The 23,313-nt window shown below is 40.4% G+C and overlaps 5 protein-coding genes across 10 annotated transcripts; 3 read left to right on the plus strand and 2 right to left on the minus strand.

The window, feature by feature from the left end:
* Positions 1-463: 463 nt before the first annotated feature.
* LOC138199199 (uncharacterized) lies at positions 464-3,426 on the minus strand. The gene is given in 5 exon segments (XM_069151136.1): positions 464-576; positions 579-810; positions 1,324-1,464; positions 1,554-1,957; positions 3,069-3,426. Coding segments are annotated over 5 exon segments (1,248 nt in total).
* A 3,855-nt stretch (positions 3,427-7,281) lies between these two features.
* LOC138199416 (importin-4-like) lies at positions 7,282-19,697 on the plus strand. Of its 6 annotated transcripts, none has more exons than XM_069151474.1 (9): positions 7,282-7,658; positions 7,950-8,036; positions 8,186-8,265; positions 8,374-8,415; positions 8,515-8,644; positions 9,259-9,438; positions 9,662-9,727; positions 9,833-9,934; positions 19,063-19,697. In XM_069151474.1, the coding sequence occupies exons 1-9, from the start codon at positions 7,593-7,595 to the stop codon at positions 19,300-19,302; spliced, it is 993 nt and encodes a 330-aa protein (XP_069007575.1). In that variant the 5' UTR covers positions 7,282-7,592; the 3' UTR covers positions 19,303-19,697. The 6 variants fall into 6 exon arrangements, with proteins under 6 accessions (XP_069007575.1, XP_069007576.1, XP_069007580.1 ...); XM_069151475.1 differs by lacking the exon at positions 19,063-19,697 and adding an exon at positions 10,938-11,057; XM_069151479.1 differs by lacking the exon at positions 19,063-19,697 and adding an exon at positions 10,828-11,004.
* Positions 11,073-13,971, plus strand: LOC138199573 (sialic acid-binding Ig-like lectin 12). The gene is made up of 6 exons (XM_069151753.1): positions 11,073-11,080; positions 11,425-11,504; positions 11,658-12,053; positions 12,402-12,704; positions 12,799-13,068; positions 13,943-13,971. Exons 2-6 carry the CDS (start codon positions 11,432-11,434, stop codon positions 13,969-13,971), a joined length of 1,071 nt encoding a protein of 356 aa, XP_069007854.1. The 5' UTR covers positions 11,073-11,080; positions 11,425-11,431.
* Positions 15,907-18,136, plus strand: LOC138199575 (sialic acid-binding Ig-like lectin 14). Its single transcript, XM_069151754.1, has 6 exons — positions 15,907-15,914; positions 16,228-16,307; positions 16,460-16,849; positions 17,197-17,496; positions 17,591-17,860; positions 18,033-18,136. The coding sequence occupies exons 2-6, from the start codon at positions 16,235-16,237 to the stop codon at positions 18,134-18,136; spliced, it is 1,137 nt and encodes a 378-aa protein (XP_069007855.1). The 5' UTR covers positions 15,907-15,914; positions 16,228-16,234.
* An 875-nt stretch (positions 19,698-20,572) lies between the features above and the next one.
* LOC138199200 (phosphoenolpyruvate carboxykinase [GTP], mitochondrial-like) lies at positions 20,573-21,835 on the minus strand. Its single transcript, XM_069151137.1, has 2 exons — positions 21,483-21,835; positions 20,573-21,042 (listed from the first exon to the last, which is right to left on the minus strand). The coding sequence occupies exons 1-2, from the start codon at positions 21,592-21,594 to the stop codon at positions 20,573-20,575; spliced, it is 582 nt and encodes a 193-aa protein (XP_069007238.1). The 5' UTR covers positions 21,595-21,835.
* Between the last annotated feature and the right edge of the window lie 1,478 nt (positions 21,836-23,313).

A 23,313-nucleotide genomic window follows, 5' to 3' on the forward strand; every position in this document is an offset into this window, starting at 1 on the left:
GCCAACATGAATCACATTTCAACAACAAAAAAGACAAGTCTCACACTTATTGTGTAGTATGTATTTTTTTGGCAAATATATATATTTTTTATTGTTTTTGGCAAATGTATTTGTTTGGCATTCCAATTCAGTGATTACAAATTAATGAGCATTACATAGTCAGCAACTGCAACTACTTGACACGTTAAAAAAAAAAAAAAAAAAGATTCATCTAACTTGGACACGTCTATTGACCTTAAGGGCAAAAAAACACAGTGACCTACGTTAAGGAAACACAAAAGTTTAAAAAAGTTCCAAAAAAAGTTCACGATAAAATTCAGTAAAACACGAGTTAGAACAAGGTCTATGTGGCAGGATAAAAATTACCTCAATTACAAGTCAGGAAACTTCTGGAGGAGATTCTTGTATACAAGTCAGATGATATTTACAGAAAAGCGTGTACACTGGTGAGCTCAAAAATTCACTACAGGCTGGGGTTGTACATCATGGCAGGATTGAAGGAGTTATGGTTGCTCACATCTCTGCTCTCGAAGCCAATATTGTTGCCAACATTGTTGACGGGGGAACAGTTGGCGGATTAAGGGCACCGAGGCGATTACATGGGTCGAACTCAGGTGGCATAGGCCAGCTGGTCACCTGGGGTGTGTTGGGCACAGCAGACTGTACTGAGCCGGTGGGCCAGGAAGAGCAACCTGCAGAACCGGCTGGACCATTCATGGCGCCCATATAGAGAGCCGGGTTCTGTGGAGGCGCCGTCATCATGTGCTGGTTATAACACACCTGCAACTGTGGCAGCATCCCTCCCTGATACTGGAAAACAAACAAGTGGCATTTCAAAATTAATAATACTATTTACATTCTTGACAATATGACAAAAATACTGGAATTTTTTTCCCATTAACTTAAGAACATTAAAAAATAAGCAATATTGTTCGTTAACCTTCAAATATTCAGTCAAAAAAAAAAATCATCTCTCACTTCAGTGAGATTCAAATTCTGTATAAAATGCAGCCGCTTTTAGTCGTGCATGTAATGTGCATCATATGTAATTAGTTGGAGTATTACCATTATCACATTAAGAATTATATAATATTATGGTCAACCATATCACATTTACAAAGCTTATCTAATTTGACTGTTTCATCTCGCCTTTAAGGCCGTAACCAGACTATGGTTAGGCCTCCATTTTGGATGTCTTGCTCTATGTCCAAACCGCCGTTTCTCTGTTATCAGTTAACAAGAAACCCGGGCCGGACAAACTTTAGCCTCAAACATCCTGAGTGCATATGTAGACCAGTGCTTGAAATAACAGGAGGTACTTACAGGTGGGATGTGTGAGGGCATGTTAAATATGGGTCCATGAAGCGGGGCGTTGTTGTAGATGGCATAGCGCTCCGCCACCCAGCTGGTGTCCTTCTGACGCCTCCTCAGGTTCATCCTGTGGTTCTGAAACCAGGTCTTCACCTACAAAACAAGTTCAAACAAACACTGATTAGAAGATCTATTAGAAGTCTTTGTGATTGTCATGCAGGAACCTTTATTAATCCTCTCACCTGTTTGTAGGTCAACCCAGTCACTTCAGCCAGGTTCTTCATTTCAATCGGGGAGAGGTACTTCTGAACACTGAAGCGCTGGACGAGCATTTTCAACTGACCCTCTGAAAAGGCTGTGCGCACCTTTCCTTTGGGTTTAGTTACAACAGCAGTATCAGTCGTATCAGCAGAATCAGTGGTATCAGCAGAATCAGTAGTATCAGCAGAATCAGTAGTATCAGCAGAATCAGTCCTTGTCTCTTTTGGGGCTGCGAGTGGTGAGTCCAGAGCAAGATCATTGGCCACTAAGTCCCATAAAGTGGTATAAGTCAGCAGCTCCTTCTCGAAGAGCTCTTTCTCTGACCATGAGGAGGGGTCTGCCTGGGGAAGGATTCCCCCTTGGCTGCTGCCAGAGGCCCAGGACTCTGAAGAGAAAGGGGAACAGTGAGCACAAGTCAATAAGGTGGTAGTAGTAGTGAGTTGCAAGAGAAACAAAATACAAAAAGCAGTGTGTCATGGTCACTGTTTAGATATCTAGGAGTTGTTTCAATCCAGAATCAGCTCATCCAGAATGCAGCAGCTCTGGTCTTTAACCTCCTAAATTCACCACTACTACTACTACTACTACTACTACTACTACTACTCCTCCTCCTCCTCCTCCTTCCTCCCCCCCTTCACTGTTTACCAGTAGCTGCCCACAGCTGCCCGGGGAGGGGGGGGCTGCTGCAGCAGGCTGCCATTGGCGCGGTGCCATCTAACCTGAGGTGCATGTTTTTTGGGTGTTGGGAGGAAGCTGGAGAACCTGGAGAGAACCCACACAAGTACAGGGGGAACATGCAAACTCTGCACAGAAATGCCCAGGACTGGATTCAAACCCTGAACCTTTTTTTGTTGTTGTTGTTGTTGCTGTGAGGAGACAATGCTGACCACTGTGCTGCCCATCCCTTGAATAGGAGAACTTTAATAACACTTAAAATGACACTTACTGATAGAACTTTGTAGTTTGGCTTTCTTGAATAAATTGTATTTTCTTGATTCCTGTTGTTCTGGGTTTTGTAGCCTCATGTCTGAAATGCACTTATTGTAAGTCGCGTTTGGATAAAAGCGTCAGCGAAATGTAATGTAATGTAATATCAAATAATATCATGGTACATTGTACTGCTACTATTTTTATATTCTTTGCACTTTCGGTACTTACAGTAAAGGACTATTTCTAACGTTTTGCTGCACTTATTTTGTCGCCACTATCACATTCTGCCACCAGATATCGCCAGTTTTCTTTTGAAAGGAGAAATAATTGGCGGGATATTTGAAAACCCTTCTGAAACAACGATAGACCTCAGCTGGATTTCATGGTCAACTTATTGTAAGTCGCTCTGGATAAAAGCGTCAGCTAAATGAAACGTAATGTCATGCAATGTAACTCCCGGAAGAAATTGGCGCCCTCAGCATGCAAGGAGGAAATGTAAGCACTGACAAAAATGATGAAAATAGCAGCGGGTGGACTGACTCTAGTTTGCGGTTTTGGATACATACCTGGTGAGACCTGGGCCTCCATGGAGATGTTTGAATCGCTCCTGGTCTGCTTGGCCTCGTTTTCCCGTGTGTCGTAGGGAGCCTGGTGCGGTCCGGGCAGCAACATGTTGCCGGCCTGGGCGCCGTTGAGATGAACAACCCCGGAGCCCTGGTGGAGGTTTTGGCCGTTCTTGGCTTGCTGGTGCAGGCTGTCCAGCGGGAAATCCGCCTGCGTAACAGGGTTGTTGATATCGGCTGTGTCGACGGCGTCGTAGTACGCCTGCAGTTCTTCGAAATTGTAGTTGCTCATGTCAGGGAATCCGGTTTCATCCCAGCTGGTGATGTTGTTTTGAGTCTGCTCCTGGTTTTGCTTTGACATCCCGGGGTACATATAGGTCCTGTAAAATGTAGTGAAGTCCAGCTTATGGAGCTCATCCATCCAACCAATTTTCTGCAGAGATAAAAACTCAAACTCAAACCTCAAAACTCAAATCCAAGAGCAGCTCAAGTCTTGGCACCAAACCGTCCAAGGAGTCTTCAGACGCATCAATACATGAGAGTGTGGGTTCTCTCCGGGTTCTCCGGCTTCCTCCCATCATCCAAAAACATGCACCTCAGGTCAGGTTACCTGGCGCCGCGCGAGTGGCAGCCTGCTGCAGCATCTCCCCCCTGAGAGCCCCCCTGCTGTAGTGAAGAAATTTCCCCTCGGGGATTAATAAAGTGTATAAAATAAAAAAAAAAGATCGAACTGGATTTGTCCTCCTGAAGCGGGTCCTGGAACATGAATAAAATCCAACTGGATAAGATCTTCTGATGCGCGAACTGGTCACAGTCTGGTGTATTAAGAATCGTTCATTAAATATGAACACAATTTGGTACGGCCTCCTGAGACCCCCCCCCCCCCCCCCCCCCCATGTTTAACCACCAGGGTGGTGGGTAGGTGTTGTCAGCAGGTATGTGGGGGATTAAATTCCAGGCTCCTGGTGGCCCCGAAATGTTCACATTTAATTTCCTGCAATGGCAGCACACAAACCTTTAGTGCTTTTAACCCCTGATCACAAGTTTACTAGTTGCATGACTGATTTTGTTTTCAGGAGGCTCAGCTGCAGATTAATAGATTCTGGATCACAAGCATGGATATTTGATGAGGGTGGGTTTAAACCAGAAAGTCAAACCAGCTTCCCTTCTCTCCTGACATGGGGGACATTTTTTTTCCGCCATCAGCAAAACTTTTCAGAAAGATGGAATATTATCTTATTGCTTCATGTCTGCTGCTGTAGCAAAAAAATGTCCCCTTGGGGATTAATAAAGTAACTACCTAACCTAACCTAATAGGTGAGAGTGATCATTACCACCCAGCATGTGTGTTTTTACTCACCCTCCTTGTCTGTATTGAGGTCATGGTTCAAGGTAATGGTGTGAGAGAGTGATCAAAAGGAGAGGGTAAGGGACATCTCTAACTGAAGTCTGGCTCATTTGAATATGAATACACTGGAACTGGGGAATGGCCCCCCCTGTTTAACTGTCCTTGTGGTGGGTGTTGTCAGCAGGTATGTGGGGGATTTCATTCCAGCCAATCACTTCCATTGATTCAGCTTACTCATTTTAAATATGTTTCAGGTTAGGGAACACAAAAACAGTTACAAACAACAAAAGCAACAATTGATAAAGGTAAACCATTTTTAATTTAGCCCTCTTCTTTAACAATAAATGAACTGTACCTAAACTCACAACATTCACATTATTAAGGACCTGCTTAACTATTTTACTCAATGTCCCCAACATTGACTTGTGAGTTTTGCTGTATTCCCAATGTTGAACAGGCAAACCAAGCAGCTGCTTGGGAGCCCCGGGCTCCTCTTAATTTCCTGCAATGGCAGCACACAAACCTTTAGTGCTTTTAACCCCTGATCACAAGTTTACTAGTTACATAACTAATGTTGTTTTCACCAGGCTCAGCTGCAGATTAATAGATTCTGGATCACAAGCATGGATATTTGATGAGGGTGGGTTTAAACCAGAAAGTCAAACCAGCTTCCCTTCTCTCCTGCCTTGTATGACATGGGGGAATTTTTTTTTCCGCCATCAGCAAACCTTTTCAGAAAGATGGAATATTATCTTATTGCTTCATGTCTGCTGCTGTAGCAAAGAAATGTCCCTTTGGGGATTAATAAAGTCATGACCTAACCTAACCTAACCTAACTGAAGTCTGGCTCATTTGAATACGAATACGCTGGAACTGAGTACAGCCCCCTACTTTAAATACCAATTTACTTGATTTTGAATTGGGTATGGTCTACTGAGAATCGCCCCCCCCCTGTTTAACTGTACATGTGGTGGGTGTTGTCAGCAGGTATGTGGGGGATTTCATTCCAGCCAATCACTTCCATTGATTCAGCTTACTCATTTTAAATATGTTTCAGGTTAGGGAACACAAAAAACAGTTACAAAAAAACAAAAGCAACAATTGATAAAGGTAAACCATTTTTAATTTAGCCCTCTTCTTTAACAATAAATGAACTGTACCTAAACTCACAACATTCACATTATTAAGGACCTGCTTAACTACTTTACTCAATGTCCCCAACATTGACTTGTGAGTTTTGCTGTATTCCCAATGTTGAACAGGCAAACCAAGCAGCTGCTACGGAGCCCCGGGCTCCTCTTAATTTCCTGCAATGGCAGCACACAAACCTTTAGTGCTTTTAACCCCTGATCACAAGTTTACTAGTTGCATAACTGATTTTGTTTTCACCAGGCTCAGCTGCAGATTAATAGATTCTGGATCACAAGCATGGATATTTTATGAGGGTGGGTTTAAACCAGAAAGTCAAACCAGCTTCCCTTCTCTCCTGCCTTGTATGACATGGGGGACATTTTTTTCCTCCATCAGCAAACCTTTTCAGAAAGATGGAATAGGTTAGAGTGATCATTACCACCCAGAGTGTGTTTTTACACACCTTCCTTGTCTGTATTGAGGTAATGGTTCAATTAACTGTGAGACAATGAGTGAAAGGAGAGGGTAATGGCTGCATCAGCATCTCTAACAGAGCTCTGGCTGGCCTGGATGCATTTGTTTGATCTTGTAGAGGCCAAGACACACAGGAAGGATGGGGTTAATGTTGATGGAGTGTGTTGAGCAATGCATTAGCATTGGTAGGTGCCAAGAGGATTAGACAATGACCTCTGATGACAGGCTGACTGCATCCTGGTTTGTCTTTGCTTTTGAACCATGTATTCTGTCTGGCATTTGAAAGGCTGTGCAACAGTTAAAATAGGGTTATAATAGCCTTACATTTGTATAATTTTTTATTACGTTTGAAATGTATTGCATGTCTCCCTTTGAACAACTCAATAATAAATCAAACAGGAAACGGTAATCACCAGTCGGTTTATAACTAGAAACGTATAGTGCAGGGGTGTCAAACTCATTTTAGGTAAGGGACCACATACTGCCCACATTGATCTCAAGTGGGCCAGACCAGTAAATTCATAGCATAATAACGCATACATAACGACAATATTTCTCTATGTTTAAATCATTGGTGAAGGTTTTTGGATGATAAACCCTATTTTAAGGTTTTTCTACAATAAACTAGCAGATTGCCCCAGGCAGCCGCTTCTGCCTCCGGAGCAGACATCGCATTTACGCTGTTTTTGAAGCAATTACTGGATCGATTAAAACAATTACAAAATGTTTGTACTCATAAACCTCCATATTCTCATAGAAATGCAATTTATGTCTTTCTGTAATTTTCACACTTAGCAAAGTCATCCTGGCGGGCCGTATGTTTGACACCCCTGGTATAGTGAGTTAGATTTATTGCAGTCCTCAGACGACAAGTGAAGATTTTGCTCAGTCCGAGAGTAAATTGCTCTCTGAAGATGTCTTTGTTTGTGTGTGTGTGTGTGATTTTTATATTTAACCCCATTTTTTGTTGTTGTTTTAAAAGTCTGCCACGTTGCTGTTGTATCTTGTCACTCCCACTTTTCCCCAAATCACCCAGGCCTGCAACAAATAAGGCACTTTGATTTAAATGCACAGTCAGTAACTTCTTCTTCATCTTGTATTTAACATTTGATGGAAGTAAAAGTATAATTGGGGCAATATAAAGTATCAAAAGCACTAATCTTGGTGAACTGCCCCTTATATTATGATATGATAAATAAGACTGGATTATCATGAATAAATTTATGTCATCATAACTTTGCAGGTGTTGATCAAATTTCACAGACCAGCTCGAGCTGAAGGCTCCAACCTGTCACTCTCTTCCTCGGCTGGAAAACTTCGTGACACACCCGACGATTTAAAAGAGACTTTTTCTTTCTTTCTTTCTTTCTTTTTTAATTCCCCACGACAAAACTCGTTTCGTTCGCTTTTAAACATTTCCAGAGAGACTTTGTTTACATATTTGACAAGTGTAGCACACTTGTGTAAGCCAAACCAAACCCGCGACGGGACAACGTTTTACCTATTTATTTAGAAATATAGACGTCAACGGTCACGACCAGATTTAGTGAAGGTGAAATCACTGAACTATCGAAATGACGGAGGAACTCGAGCAAATTCTTTTAAAGCTGACGCAGCCTGATAACGCGGTTATTCAGCAGGTAAACACCGTAAATAACTTTGTTAAAGTTGAGGTTGAAAACTAACGTTACCGGTTAGAGGTAACGGTTACGGACTGAAGCTCGCTGACAGACACGTTAACGTCTGGTAACGGACGTCTGGATAACTGTCAAAATATCGGTGACTGTTTTAGTAAAACATGTCACTTGAAAGGGAAATCTAGGCTTAGGATTGTCGGTCATTTTGGAGCCCTGTTGTTGTTGTTGTTGTTGTTGTTGATGTACTGTAACACGTGGTAGTCAATCGAGCTCGTACCTTTTGTCTCATTTTAGGCCACAGTCCAGCTGAAACAAGCTTTTAAAGACCCGGCCATTATACCGGCCCTGTGTGCTGTCATGAGCGGCTCCCGAAACCACCAGGTACCGTTTTATCTCAGAGGAGCCATCATGTCCACAACTAGTGTGTATGAGAGAGAGAGAGAGATGGGTGTCATGTCACTGTGTGGGTTCATCTACATAAACAGAGCTTTCATCCTTTTCTCCTTCTTTTTTTTTTTTGATGAGTACAGATTCGTCAGTCAGCTACAGTGATGCTGAGGATGAGAGTGAAGAAACACTGGAAGAAGATCAGCCCCAATGACAGAGAGAGGTTCGCTTTGTACTTTTCTTTATTGCTATTGTAACACTGAAACCAGCTGGTCTATTTGAAACGAAGTTGAATCAGCTGTGATTGTAATAGTTGCTTTCGTTCACACAGCCTGAAGGCGCTGGTGTTGCAGGCCTTCATGCAGGAAACAGAGTAAGCATATTGTTGTAAATGACATTGACACTGATAAAACGTGAACTACATTATGCAGCTCTACCTATTTATGAACACCTGTGTATCTCTGCTTTGCAGGCACACAGTTCAGCACTCGCTCTCCCAACTGTGCGCAGTGATGGTGAAACATGAGACACCAGACCGCTGGCCTGCCCTGCTGCAGCTTCTCAATCAGTCCACCAAGAGCAGCAACCCTAATGACAGACAGGTACACTCATGATGCAACAGTTAGGAAATGCAAGGTTAAATAATCAAATAAATTAAACATGAACTGTAATTTTGAAATAAGCCCTTCAAAAAGTTTTAGTTTGAAAGCACCCATAATTATCAGCTGATTAATGGTTACTTTGAGTTGGTAAGCCATGTTTGTATAATTTAGTTCCCCCTGTATGTGGCGGCAGGCTGCTTTCACATTAGAGCACTGACACCTGAACTTCAAGCTTGGCGGTCAGGAACTTTGCATCTCTGCCTGGATGTGACGGATTCTCTGGATGTCTCAACAGATTGCTTGTGTTTCAGCCCTTACGTGAAAAGACGGTCTGCCGCTGTCTTTCAGAGTAGGCGGCGTGAGAGTGTGAGTGAGTGAAGCTGCATGGTGCTGCAGTGGGAGTCAGACATCTTGCTCACAGGTTTCAAAACGGTTCAAGCATCAAAAGTGTCATCCTCTTGGACAGATTAAAAATAAATAAATAAAAAATGCAGAAAAAAAAAAAATGGGTCGCCAAATATCCGTCAATTTAAATGTGCGGCCCGCCCAAGTAAAGTATATGTATGGGAAACCCTGATATTCTTGGAAATATCAACTCTCTTTTGTCCGATCAGGTTGGCCTGCTGCTGCTGAATAAAGTGATGGAATCCAATCCCGAGTCTTTCAAGCCTCACTACTGCCAGCTGATACAGCTGTTCAGTACTGTGCTGCAGGACCTCAGCAACCCATCAGCCTTGTACTACTGCATCCTCACTCTCACAGCCATAACTGCATACACTGGCACAGAAGAGATGGTGAGGCAGTGCTACTGTTTTCCCTTTGACATCTGTCAAGAGCTTCAGATAACGTGGAGACATTTAAGCCAGTACAGATGGGATTCATTTACAATTGCATTACTTTAGTTGTATCACAAATTAAGTTTAAACAAACAAGTATTCAAGCTAAAATGTGGTAATTTTGAAAATCTAGAAGATGCTTTTTAATGAGTAAATGAAGTGACATTTTTGTGTCCCACAGAACCAGATGCGTTCTCTTATCCCCAGTGTGATTGTTGCTCTGAAACACCTCATCAAGTCTGATCAGGTAAATTGTGACATTTTCACGTGTACTGTTGTTTCTGTTTGCCAGTCAAGTCTAAAAGTGGATAAACCAGATGTGCTAATTTACCGGGGATGTCTGTCTGCACAGGACGAAGCCAGTGAGGCCATGGAGGTATTTAATGAGCTCATGGAGAGTGAGGTGTCCATCATCATCCCTCATGTTGCTGAAATGGTTCGCTTCTGCTTGGAGGTGAGATCGAAGCGTCTGCATTCTGTTTTTTCTCACTGGTTTTGTATTCTGAATTTAATTTCAATTTCTAAAAACAACGTTTGTCATCAAAGAGTCTTGCGTGAGAATTTTATCTGTGTGTGTGTGTGTGTGTGTGTGTGTGTGTGTGTGTGTGTAGGTGTCATAGAGAAGTGGTTGGATGAATGATGATGACTTCATTAGAATAAGCTGAGTCCTTCAAGTAAACAGGAAGTTGGTTCTTTGTGTTCTGCAGGATTCTCACTGTGACTGCAGCCACGTTGTTTCATAAGTTTCTTCATCATGTCGACACAAGAATTATTTATATTGATCACATTTGGTTTTTATTCATTTATATGAAAGACTTTGCTTCTGTTTGTTGGCTGAAATTTATTGACAAGTGAAAAATAATCAAACACATTAACTCTGCGCTGCATGAAGTTCACAGCTCTCAACTTTGTCTAATAATATTTCTCATTAACATCTGAGAAAACTTCAACAAATTCCTCATCTGATCTGCAGTCAGTCATTTTTCCTTCAAGCTCATCAGGTGCTCTGAAAACAAAACACACTTCATTTAAATATAAGAAACGTAGCATCAACGAGAGTTTTGTTTTCTTTGATTTGATGCCATTTAAACTAAAGTCAGCAGTTTGTGTCACCAGGAGACATTGAAATGTTCATAGTTCAATCATTTATAATCTGTCATCCTTGTAGTCATCAATAGTTAACAGGGAACTACAAATATAAATCTTCTTTAGTTAGCAGAGTTTAAAAAGCAACACAAGTTACGTTCATGTTAAAACAGATTTCCTGCAGAAGAAACAGCAGTTCGTTCAAACTAAACTAAACATGTTCAACATATTACACATCTGACTGTTAAATCTACTGTTCAGCAGACAGATGAAGGTCAGACATGTGATTAAAACCATGTTTGAGAATGAATACGTCATTCACACCCTGCTGAGCTCAAGATGCCCCAAAAAGGTGACTTCCTCTTTGACAGAGTCGGAGCAGGAAGGATGAAGACTTCGTGGAACAACAAGTCTCTTTGCTTTTACATGACAGCAAACAAACAGTGAAGTTGGTTATTTGATCGGCGGCTGATCAACTCAACTTCTTTCTCCGTTTGAGCTGCAGATTCATTCGGTAAGAAAACTACATTTTTAAAAAAAAAATTACTTGAGCGAAAACACATTTTATATTTTATGAATTAGTTTTACTGAAATAAATCACAAATAATTTTCCGGCTGCTTCTGTAAAATTGAAACTGTAACATCTAGAAGTCAATTTGGGTTATTTAGATTTTGAAATTTTGAAAACTTTCAACAGATGTTAGTAATCGTCATTTCTAACACAAACATCTGATTGTTTGGGGAAATTTTCTGGTTTGAATGTCTGAATTTGATGTTGTTTTAAAAATGTCAATACTTTGTTAAAATTGTTCTTTGATTAAGACACTAAAATACAACATGGTTTTCTTCTTTTTCCAGTCTGGAGATGAATTTCCTGGCAGCTCTGTCTGTGAACGTGGTGACAGTCAACATGTTACTGAGTGTCTTCTTTCTTCCAGGTGAGCTGTTTGTTCACTCACTTTTATTTACAGACTCGCATCATTCAAACTTTCTAATATTTGAAAGGACTTTTTTTTAAAGGACTCATACGTGTTGCAGGATTGTAGTTTATATATAAAGAACTTGTGTTAATCATTATTCTGATTTTACAGGTGTTTTGGCTGATTGTCTTTATCATACAGACCTCAACATCACTGCACCAAAGCAGATGGAAGCACTGAGTGGATCCTGTTTGCAAATCCCTTGTTCTTTTACACCAAAACCATCGACACCATCGACATCATCGTTTAACAGCAAAAGAGAAACCTTTGGAGTGTGGATTAAAAATCATACAAATATCCGGACCAGTCAACATAATGTAGTTTTCAACAGTAGTGGGAAAGTTTCCAAAAATCCAATGAAAATTACTGGAAACTTGAATGAAACAAACTGCACCACTCTGTTCTCTAATTTAAGTACAAATCATTCAGACAAATACTTCTTCAGAATTGAGAACTGGCCGTTCAGGTCAACAGCGTTTTGTGATCCTCTTCAAATAACAGTTAAAGGTAACAAAGTTTTGTTTTTATTAATCTTATTATATTATTGTTCAGAATAAAAAGTGAAATCAAAAGATGTTTTAATTTAAAAGAGCAAACACCATGAATATAATCTTCACTGTGAAATTAAACATGAACTGTAGGATTATCAGCAGTATCAGTGAAGATCCTGCTGGGACACAGTATACATTAAACAATCTTTGATTTTAATATCTTCAATCCTTCACATTTATCATCACTTTTTTATGTGTAGGATCAAATAATTTACAGTGTTTGGCCAAGTCTTTGTTATTTGTCTAGTGTCTAGTAAATGTGATTTATATTACTGTGTAAAATCTGTTTCATCTGAAAACACAGATTCTCCTTGGAAACCCAGAATTGAAATCTCAGGTGATCTGAAGGAGAAGAAGTCTGTCACTATCACCTGCTCAGCTTTCACTCCCTGTCCACACTCCCCTCCTCAACTCACCTGGACTCTCCAACAAGACTCTCACAACAACATGGAGGAAAACACAGATGGAACCTTTACAACTAAAATCCAGGAGACCGTCACTCTGTCAGACTCACATGATGGAAACAACATCAGCTGCTCTGCCAGATATCCTGTGAATGAAGGAGATTTCAAGACAGCAGAGACAGAAGTGACTCTCAATGTTTCATGTGAGACGACCAGAGTTTGTTACTGGATCCTGTCAGCACGTCATGATTCATGTCAGCTGTTTCTAATGAATAAAATCTGTCACTTTCTCCTCAGATGCTCCTAAAGACACCTCAGCATCCATCAGTCCATCAGGTTTGGTGTCAGCAGGCAGCTCGGTGAATCTCACCTGCTCCAGCAGAGCCAAGCCTCCCGTCAGCAGCTTCACCTGGTTCAAGAACAGCACAGATGGACCCATGAAAGTATCTGAAGGAGAGATTTACAGCTTCAAGATGACCAATGAGACAGATACAGAAAGTTATTACTGTGTGGCCGCAAATATTTTTGGTAATCAGACGTCATCGTGGATTCATGAGAATAATGCAGGTAAATGCAAAACTGAATCTGCTCTCTTCTCTTCTGCTGCTGTATAGTTCAATTATGTTTTGTTTTAATCCATTATAGAGCATTTTACTATATTAATATAAAATCAATGAAAACCCAATTTATTTACATAAATCTATTAACTTTTCCAAGTATTTTTTCTGTATTCTTTTAGTCACTTAGTCTCATTTTTCCAGGAACAGGGAGCTTTCCACTGTGGCTTCTACTTATTGTGAAGAGTACTTTCATTACTCTCATCCCTCTGGTTTACTTTATTTGGTAAGTATCATAAATTAAAGCATCTGAATGTTGAAGGTGTTTAAGGTGAGAGCATCATAAATAGGTGATATGGAAATTTGGTTCCTCACATTAAATTTGTTTACCATCAAACAAACATGTCATTCAAGTTGTTTTTTGTAGGCGACTTCCTGTTTGATTTATAAACATCAGTCCTCCTTTAGTTTCCCCCACAACCTCCACCAGTTGATTTCAATAAGATGTTTGTCACTGATGCACATTGAATAATGTATGTTTTATACCAGCCTTTACTCTCTCACTCTATATATAATTACTATGACAGCTCTCTCATGTTTTCCAGCTGGTTCAAGTCCAAATATTCAACTCGTCAACAGGCTCAGGTGAGAAAATGCGAAACTTTTTGTTGTACAGTGCTGCACTGTTTTAATTGCACTCTACGAATGTAAATGACGTGAATAGTAAGCAGAACATTATTGAGGTTACTGAGCAGAGACATAGAAAATGTGACAAAACAGCCTGTTAGCAACACTGTGGTTGGAAACGTTGAGCAACAACCCACAAAAGACTGAACAAGCCAAACATCAGTCGACTGTTTCTGTCCGTTTCTGGATGCCATCAGGAAGCTGGTTTAAGAACAGTAGCAACTAGTCCTCATGCACATCAGACACATTTATTATTTTAGGCTTTTACATGATTTATAGTAGTCTGGATGAACCAACTGTGACTCACAGCTTCAGTTTTCTTCATTGTGGTAACCGACTGGTAATTAGTGACCGAGCACCGATGATGTGTGTGTGTGTGTGTGTGTGTGTGTGTGTGTGTGTGTGTGTGTGTGTGTGTGTGTGTGTGTGTGTGTGTGTGTGTGTGCGTGTGTGTTTGGTTTCAACAGGACACCAAAGAAGCAGACTCTGTCAACATGGTCGAGGTTCAGGCATCATGAAGCTCCAAGGAGAGGAGGAAGATGTCGAGCTCTTCGTCAACAGACTGATTTATTATCTTTATCTCTTATTTCTGTCTGCACATGTTATTAATGATATTTTAGTGGATCACAGCATCATCCAGGCCTGTACATATGACATAATACTGCTTTGTAGAAGGTGAACTAAAGAGGAACATTTTAAGATAAAATCTTTGTAATATAAAGTTCTTGTTTCTCTGTGGAGCTCAAACAAAGTTAATGTTTTCTTCCTTTTATGTAGCAAACTCAAAATTAAACACAACTTCATCAATAATCTGTAAATTTGGCGTGTTTTGTCTTCTATTCACGTTTCTTTCAATACATTTAAGGTTAAAACAATTTCCTCACTTTGTGTTTCTTTGTTTACAATAATTGACAACAGGACAGTTAAAAGTACATATTGGTGATGAAGAGCATGAAGAAGAAGAGGAAGAAGAAGAAGAGGAAGAAGAAGAAGAAGTGTACATTTACTGACTGATCTGCTGACAGACATGAATCCTCGGTGCTCAGGTGTTCAGTGAGTCGGTGTGGTGCAAGTTTAATGTAGTTTTGATACTAAAATGTGATCAAATATAAATTGAGTGTGTGTGTGTGTGTGTGTGTGTGTGTGTGTGTGTGTGTGTGTGTGTGTGTGTGTGTAGGTGTCATAGAGAAGTGGTTGGATGAATGATGATGACTTCATTAGAATAAGCTGAGTCCTTCAATTAAACAGGAAGTTGGTTCTTTGTGTTCTGCAGGATTCTCACTGTGACTGCAGCCACGTTGTTTCATAAGTTTCTTCATCATGTCGACACAAGAATTATTTCTATTGATCACATTTGGTTTTTATTCATTTATATGAAAGACTTTGCTTCTGCTGTTTGTTGGCTGAAATTTATTGACAAGTGAAAAACAATCAAACACATTAACTCTGCGCTGCATGAAGTTCACAGCTCTCAACTTTTTCTAATAATATTTCTCATTAACATCTGAGAAAACTTCAATAAATTCCTCATCTGATCTGCAGTCAGTCATTTTTCCTTCAAGCTCGTCAGGTGCTCTGAAAGCAAAACACACTTCATTTAAATATAAGAAACGTAGCATCAACTAGAGTTTTGTTTTCTTTGATTTGATGCCATTTAAACTAAAGTCAGCAGTTTGTGTCACCAGGAGACATTGAAATGTTCATAGTTCAATCATTTATAATCTGTCATCCTTGTAATCATCAATAGTTAACAGGGAACTATAAATATAAATCTTCTTGAGTTAACAGAGTTTAAAAAGCAACACAAGTTACATTCATGTTAAAACAGATTTCCTGCAGAAGAAACAGCAGTTCGTTCAAACTAAACTAAACATGTTCAACATATTGCACATCTGACTGTTAAATCTACTGTTCAGCAGACAGATGAAGGTCAGACATGTGATTAAAACCATGTTTGAGAATGAATACGTCATTCACACCCTGCTGAGCTCAAGATGCCCCAAAAAGGTGACTTCCTCTTTGACAGAGTCGGAGCAGGAAGGATGAAGACTTCGTGGAACAACAAGTCTCTTTGCTTTTACATGACAGCAAACAAACAGGGAAGTTGGTTATTTGATCGGCAGCTGATCAACTCAACTTCTTTCTCCGTTTGAGCTGCAGATTCATTCGGTAAGAAAACTACATTTTTGCATATTTTACATTTTTAACCTGAGAGAAAACACATTTTATATTTTATTAATTGCTTCTGTAAAATTTAAACTGTAACATCAAGAAGTAAATTTGGGTGATTGAGATTCTGAAATTTTGAAAACTTTCAACAGATGTTAGTAATCGTCATTTCTAACACAAACAACTGGTTGTTTGGGGCAATTTTCTGGTTTGAATGTCTGAATTTGATGTTGCTTTAAAAATGTCAATACTTTGTTAAAATTGTTCTTTGATTAAGACACTAAAATACAACATGGTTTTCTTCTTTTTCCAGTCTGGAGATGAATTTCCTGGCAGCTCTGTCTGTGAACGTGGTGACAGTCAACATGTTACTGAGTGTCTTCTTTCTTCCAGGTGAGCTGTTTGTTCACTCACTTTTATTTACAGACTCGCATCATTCAAACTTTCTAATATTTGAAAGGACATTTTTTAAAGGACTCATACATGTTGCAGGATTGTAGTTTATATATAAAGAACTTGTGTTAATCATTATTCTGATTTTACAGGTGTTCTGGCTGATTGTGATAAGATATCATACCTCGACATCACTGCACCAAAGCAGATGGAAGCACTGAGTGGATCCTGTTTGCAAATCCCTTGTTCTTTTACACCAAAACCATCGACACCATCGACATCATCATTTGACAGCACAAGAGAAACCTTTGGAGTGTGGATTAAAACTTCAGATATCTCTAAATATTCTCATGTAGTTTTCAACAGTAGTGGGAAAGTTTCCAAAAATCCAATGAAAATTACTGGAAACTTGAATGAAACAAACTGCACCACTCTGTTCTCTAATTTAAGTACAAATCATTCAGACAAATACTTCTTCAGAATTGAGAACTGGCCGTTCAGGGCAACAGCGTTTTGTGATCCTCTTCAAATAACAGTTAAAGGTAACAAAGTTTTGTTTTTATCAATCTATTATATATTTGTTGAGAATAAAATGTGAAATAAGGAGAAGTTTTAATTTAAAAGAGCAAACACCATGAATATAATCTTCACTGTGAAATTAAACATGAACTGTAGGATTATCAGCAGTATCAGTGAAGATCCTGCTGGGACACAGTATACATTAAACAATCTTTGATTTTAATATCTTCAATCCTTCACATTTATCATCACTTTTTTACGTGTAGGATCAAATAATGTACAGTGTTTGGCCAAGTCTTTGTTATTTGTCTAGTGTCTACTAAATGTGCTTTATATTACTGTGTAAAATCTGTTTCATCTGAAACCACAGATTCTCCTTGGAAACCCAGAATTGAAATCTCAGGTGATCTGAAGGAGAAGAAGTCTGTCACTATCACCTGCTCAGCTTTCACTCCCTGTCCACACTCCCCTCCTCAACTCACCTGGACTCTCCAACAAGACTCTCACAACAACATGGAGGAAAACACAGATGGAACCTTTACAACTAAAATCCAGGAGACCGTCACTCTGTCAGACTCACATGATGGAGACATCAGCTGCTCTGCCAGATATCCTGTGATTGAAGGAGATTTCAAGACAGCAGAGACAGAAGTGACTCTCAATGTTTCATGTGAGACGACCAGAGTTTGTTACTGGATCCTGTCAGCACGTCATGATTCATGTCAGCTGTTTCTAATGAATAAAATCTGTCACTTTCTCCTCAGATGCTCCTAAAGACACCTCAGCATCCATCAGTCCATCAGGTTTGGTGTCAGCAGGCAGCTCGGTGAATCTCACCTGCTCCAGCAGAGCCAAGCCTCCCGTCAGCAGCTTCACCTGGTTCAAGAACAGCACAGATGGACCCATGAAAGTAGCTGAAGGAGAGATTTACAGCTTCAAGATGACCAATGAGACAGATACAGAAAGTTATTACTGTGTGGCCGCAAATATTTTTGGTAATCTGACGTCATCGTGGATTCATGTGAATAATGCAGGTTAATGCAAAACTGAATCTTCTCTCTTCTCTTCTGCTGCTGTATAGTTCAGTTATGTTTTGTTTTAATCCATTTTAGAGTATTTTAATATATTAATACAAAATCAGTGAAAACCCAATTTATTTACATAAATCTATTAACTTTTCCAAGTATTTTGTCTGTATTCTTTTAGATATTAGTCTCATTTTTCCAGGAACAGGGAGCTTTCCAATATGGCTTCTACTTATTACAGGGAGCACTGTCATTATTCTCCTACTGGTTGTCTATATTTGGTAAGTATCATAAATTAAAGCATCTGAATGTTGAAGGTGTTTAAGGTGAGAGCATCATAAATAGGTGATATGGAAATTTGGTTCCTCACATTAAATTTGTTTACCATCAAACAAACATATCATGCAAGTTGTTTTTTGTATTCGACTTGCTGTTTGAGTTATAAGCGTCAGTCCTCCTTTAGTTTCCCCCACAACCTCCACCAGTTGATTTCAATAAGATGTTTGTCACTGATGCACATTGAATAATGTATGTTTTATACCAGCCTTTACTCTCTCACTCTATATATAATTACTATGACAGCTCTCTCATGTTTTCCAGCTGGTTCAAGTGCAAATATTCAAAACGTCAACAGACTCAGGTGAGAAAATGCGAATCTTTTTGGTGTACAGTGCTGCACTGTTTTAATTGCACTCTACGAATGTAAATGACATGAATAGTAAGCAGAACATTATTGAGGTTACTGAGAAGAGACATAGAAAATGTGACACAACAGCCTGTTAGCAAGTCGTTAGTGCGTATGAGTGGCGGCCGGTTTAGGCGCGAGCTGATTGGTTGAAATTAACCCGAGGTCTCCGCCAACTCTGGATGGAACAACTACAAACCATCGGGGTTGTTTGCAGACCTGTATTCATGCAGTGAAATAGGTTCGGGTTCACACCAGGCCAGATTTATACACCAGCAGAAGTACTTTAAATCTGCTCAGTAACTAAATGTAAACCATTGAAGAGCAGGTCGATGTTCATCAGCTGTTTGAACCAAATATTAAATAACTGTGAGGTGTGTTAACTTAACAAATATGACATTAGCTCTCTAATTTCTGACCCATTTACAGTGAAATGCAACAGAAGCATTGATGCAGTTGATACATCGGACCTGATGATGACGGATTCATCTCCCAACATTTCTAATTCAGTACATTTTCCCCTCAGAGTCAAACAAGGGAGGAGTTTGCTCTTCAAGTGCCGGTCAATATAAAAGAGGAGGAGATCCATTATGAAGATGTCAGCTTCTCCAGGCCGAGACCTGAACGTCTCACCGTCTCAGTGCAGGACGGCGGACAGCAGCAGGAGACGGTGTACGCACAGGTCCAAGTGTTGAAGGTAGAGAGGAGCGTTACGCACACAGCTGGTGGTCCAGAGGAGCTCTACGCTCAAGTGAAGACAAACTGATTTCAGTTTGGGGATCTCATACTGTAACTTTACTTTTTGCTTTTTCAAGATGTTGATGTTAACAGGCCCTTAACGCCCTGCAGCTCACAGGCTTCAGTCAGTTATGATAATATCACAGTTCATATTTGTGTTCAGACCTCGTACAGCTGTTGTACTGCGATAAGTAATCTGCATCTCACACGTACACCAGAAATAAAAGTCTTAAAGCTGTAAACAGGGAACTTAAATATAAATAACAAAAAGCAGCGATGTGAAAGATGAGATTTAGTTTAAACGTGTTATTTTTACTGTTCTTGTGCCGCTACATCCTTTAAAAAAAAAAAAACGTGTTAAACTACTGCAAAAATAAAGAAGTTACTGCTTCCGCTTTTGAAGATGTTTATTCATTGCACTGTAATAAAAATCTTGGAATACAACTGCAAAACAAAATTCCAAGTAATCTCAGTTGCATTTATTGGTCCAACATTTCACATATTGTGAGTAAACATCACCTGAAATCTTACAGTTTTATCACAAACATTACAAAAGTGGTGAGATGAAGAATTCATAGGAGTCCTGGACTACAATGTTGTCACTTTTATTTTTGCAATATCACACTCAATTTAAAATAAAGGGCAATATCTGGTGAGACTCAGTTGATAATGTATTGAAAATGTAATTCAAAACGTTTATTTAGTAAAAGTGTTCAAACTTTATCTGCCCTTTCAGAATTTATCCTTAAAAAAGGTCTTTGGTCGTCAGCCTGTAAACACTCGCAGCCTGGACGCTGCCTGGTTCAAAAAGGCACTACGAGGTTGATTGTACTCCAGCACCATGCCGGGAGTTGTGAGTGAATGGAGGTAGTGACATGAGCTTCTCTCTCTGGGAAACCCGAACATTCACGTCCCTCGCAGCCACCGGTCCCTCAAAGTGTTGCAGCATTAGTGTGAAGTAAGGTTGGTGTTGCAGTGTACATTTGGTTTTCCTAACAGATTTCTCTTCATGCAGAGAAGGGCAGCGGTCACGGACTGAGTTTTCATGCACAGAGAAGGTTAACTAGTGATTGAATAAGTTCTGTATTATTCTGACTGAGCAGCGAGGCTCTTATAGGAGCTGCTGCCATGTTTGTGGCTTGTATCTCCACCTGGTCATCAGTTTTGATGCTCACCTGTAAAAAGCCTTTCTAAGCGCCACATTTCTCTCTGTATGTAAACCCGGTCAGTGGCTCTGGTTCTGATCCGACTCCTGTGTCTCCCTCCCTTCTTCTGCTGTACTTCCTGTCAGCAGGGTTTTAACTGTGCACTCTGTCCTCCAGCGCCTTCAGCTCGGCCTCCACCTGAGCCGGCAGGTCGGCTCCGAGCTGCTGGGTGAAGTAGGCTCTCAGCTCCTTGGTCTCCTTCTGCCAGAAAGGCTCGGGCACGTCGAACAGGGCGCCCATATCCACCTTGCCGCCGAGGCCTTTGGTTTCGATGGCGCCGTCGACCGGCAGCCAGCCGATGATGCTCTTCTTGGCCGCCTCGTCCTCCCTCTCCCTGCCGCAGCGCTTGAAGATCCACTCCAGCACGCGGGCGTTTTCGCCGAAGCCGGGCCAGAGGAAGGCGCCGCTCGCCGGGTCTTTCCTGAACCAGTTGACGTGGAAGATCTTGGGCAGGTGAGTCGGCGCCTTTCGGCTCTGCATGCTCAGCCGGTGAGCGAGGTAGTCGCCAAAGTTGTAGCCGAAGAACGGACGCATGGCGAAGGGGTCGTGCGTGATCATCTTGCCTGAAGGAAAAACAGTTGAATACTTTGTAAATGTGATGAAGCTTCAGTTTAGTTTATTGAGTTTATTTATAAGAGGGAGCATGTACAAAATACATTCATCTCAAAAAGATGCTTTGTACCACATCTAGCTACGAGCTCATTTCTATCTGCAGTCCCTGGAGAGGTGAAAGGAAACAATACAACTCAGAGCGAGATACAATCATGCATGTATCCAAAATGTATAAAAACAGGTTGTCAAATGTAAAATGATTATTTAAAATGAACTTTTTAGCTTCACGGGTGAAGAAACCTCTGCAGGTTTTTAGATTGACGTCGAGCTCGTTTGATTCATGAAAAGTTCATTTAAAGTCCGTGTCTGACCATTGTCTTAAAATACATCATCAACAGAAGGATTCTGGATCAACCTGAAGCTCAACAGAGCATCATGTGGATTTTCGTACCTTTATGCTCAGCAGCTGCTGTGACCTCTGACCTCATCGAGGCTCCGACGAACACACCGTGCTGCCAGTTGAAAGACTCGTAGACCAGAGGGACTCCTGACAACATCAGCATTTCATCATGTTTACTGCACAGCTTCTGTCCGTTATAAATGTTCTTGTGCTGATATGAAACTGGTGTTTATGCTGTAATGACTCAAACTTATATTACGTTAAAGAAGAAGACAGAAACATCGTGTTGCATCAGGCAGACCGTGCACAGTGTACTTAAATACTTGAAGTCACTTCAAAAGCTTTTCCAGGATATAAAAACTGTCTAATTAGAAATAATCTACCTGTAGAAACAAAGAAAGAAAAGAAGGATTTTCCACATTTTTACTGCTTCTTTTTCCCTCTAATTCTAATACGAGGTCAAAGTAAAAAAAACTCTTCATCTGTGTCGTCGACACCAACCTTCAGGCCTCCTGCCACCGAAGATGATGGCGTCAATGGGAACGCCCTCCTCGCTCTCCCACTGGGGGTCGATGATGGGACACTGAGCCGCCGGGGCGCAGAAGCGGGAGTTGGGGTGAGCGCAGGGTGTCGAGCTTCCTGTGTAGAAAGAGGACAGTTTGTTCTACCTTCAGCGTTCATAGTGTTATTTAATGTGAGAGATTGGATCCAGAACTTATCTGCTGTCTGCTGTTTATCTCAGTTCATACTGTGTCTGATCTTCACAAACAGTTCCTCTCAGCGAGCTCCAAACTTCAAAAAAATGTTGAGCAAAGTGGTCTTAAGAGTGAGTTAGTAAACTTCTTAGAGCAACTCTGAAACCCTTATCTTAGTGAGATGTAGCTGACACCGTTGCTAGGTAGGATACGTCCTTCTAAAAGATGTGATTGGCTAATAAAATAAAAAGCTCTGTGTTAACGGGCACAGAACGGACAGTGACCTCCAGTGGAAATGAAATGAACTGCATCCTATTAAGAGGCTGTGAAAGTGCTGCAAGTGTTTGTTTGCTCTCTGCTGATGAAGGATGTGACAGACTCGAGTCATCACTGCTGCACTGCAGCATTTTTACAACTGATAAATATCTCGTTGCTGTGATCATTTTCAATTCTGGTGTTATTATGTTATTGCATTAAGTTGGAGAAGTGAGCGTGTTTCTAATGATTTCAACCACAAACATAATCAAAGCATTATATAATCTTCAGTGTTTCATCAACTTACTGTCATTCAGTGTTCGAAGAATATTTGTTATAAATCTTACTTTAGCAAAAAAAAAAAGTCCTCCTCCCTGCTCACCACAGTTTTTCACCACAAAATGATGTGAATAACTTTTATCTTTAAAATGATCTACTCTGAACTTTAAGTTGAAATTCTTAGAAAACCTTCTTTATTTTTGGTCACTTGGAGTAACTTTTAGTACAAGAAATCTTATTTTATGCTACCAGGTCGACCCATTTCCAAACATGACATCGCTTTGGTTTACCACTAGGTGGCACTGTATACACTACAACTGTTCAGTGCACAATTCAAATGGGACTAATGATAATAAGTCTCTGTTAACAATGAAACAAACACCTGATTAAAGCTAAAATGGTGTGTTTGTGTGTGTGTGTGTGTGTGTGTGTGTGTGTGTGTGTGTGTGTGTGTGTGTGTGTGTGTGTGTGTGTGTGTGTGTTTGGTTTCAACAGGACACAAAAGAAGCAGACTCTGTCAACATGGTCGAGGTTCAGGCATCATGAAGCTACAAGGAGAGGAGGAAGATGTCGAGCTCTTCGTCAACGGACTGATTTATTATCTTTATCTCTTATTTCTGTCTGCACATGTTATTAATGATATTTTAGTGGAT

Source organism: Embiotoca jacksoni, unplaced genomic scaffold (assembly GCF_022577435.1).
Source record: "Embiotoca jacksoni isolate LCO1_2020_lvr unplaced genomic scaffold, fEmbJac1.0.p SCAF_17, whole genome shotgun sequence".
NCBI lineage: Eukaryota > Metazoa > Chordata > Actinopteri > Embiotocidae > Embiotoca > Embiotoca jacksoni.

Bases quoted from the DNA above. Each gene is read 5' to 3' on its own strand.
- LOC138199200 (XM_069151137.1), bottom strand. From the start codon at position 21,594: ATGCTGATGTTGTCAGGAGTCCCTCTGGTCTACGAGTCTTTCAACTGG. The intron at 21,043-21,482 runs GTACGAAAATCC...TTTTTCCTTCAG, and splicing joins AGCAGCTGCTGAGCATAAAG to GCAAGATGATCACGCACGAC.
- LOC138199575 (XM_069151754.1), top strand. From the start codon at position 16,235: ATGAATTTCCTGGCAGCTCTGTCTGTGAACGTGGTGACAGTCAACATG. The intron at 17,497-17,590 runs GTGAGACGACCA...CTTTCTCCTCAG, and splicing joins AGTGACTCTCAATGTTTCAT to ATGCTCCTAAAGACACCTCA. The intron at 17,861-18,032 runs GTTAATGCAAAA...GTATTCTTTTAG, and splicing joins GATTCATGTGAATAATGCAG to ATATTAGTCTCATTTTTCCA.
- LOC138199573 (XM_069151753.1), top strand. From the start codon at position 11,432: ATGAATTTCCTGGCAGCTCTGTCTGTGAACGTGGTGACAGTCAACATG. The intron at 11,505-11,657 runs GTGAGCTGTTTG...CTGATTTTACAG, and splicing joins GAGTGTCTTCTTTCTTCCAG to GTGTTTTGGCTGATTGTCTT. The intron at 12,705-12,798 runs GTGAGACGACCA...CTTTCTCCTCAG, and splicing joins AGTGACTCTCAATGTTTCAT to ATGCTCCTAAAGACACCTCA.
- LOC138199416 (XM_069151474.1), top strand. From the start codon at position 7,593: ATGACGGAGGAACTCGAGCAAATTCTTTTAAAGCTGACGCAGCCTGAT. The intron at 8,645-9,258 runs GTACACTCATGA...TTGTCCGATCAG, and splicing joins GCAACCCTAATGACAGACAG to GTTGGCCTGCTGCTGCTGAA. The intron at 9,728-9,832 runs GTAAATTGTGAC...CTGTCTGCACAG, and splicing joins ACCTCATCAAGTCTGATCAG to GACGAAGCCAGTGAGGCCAT.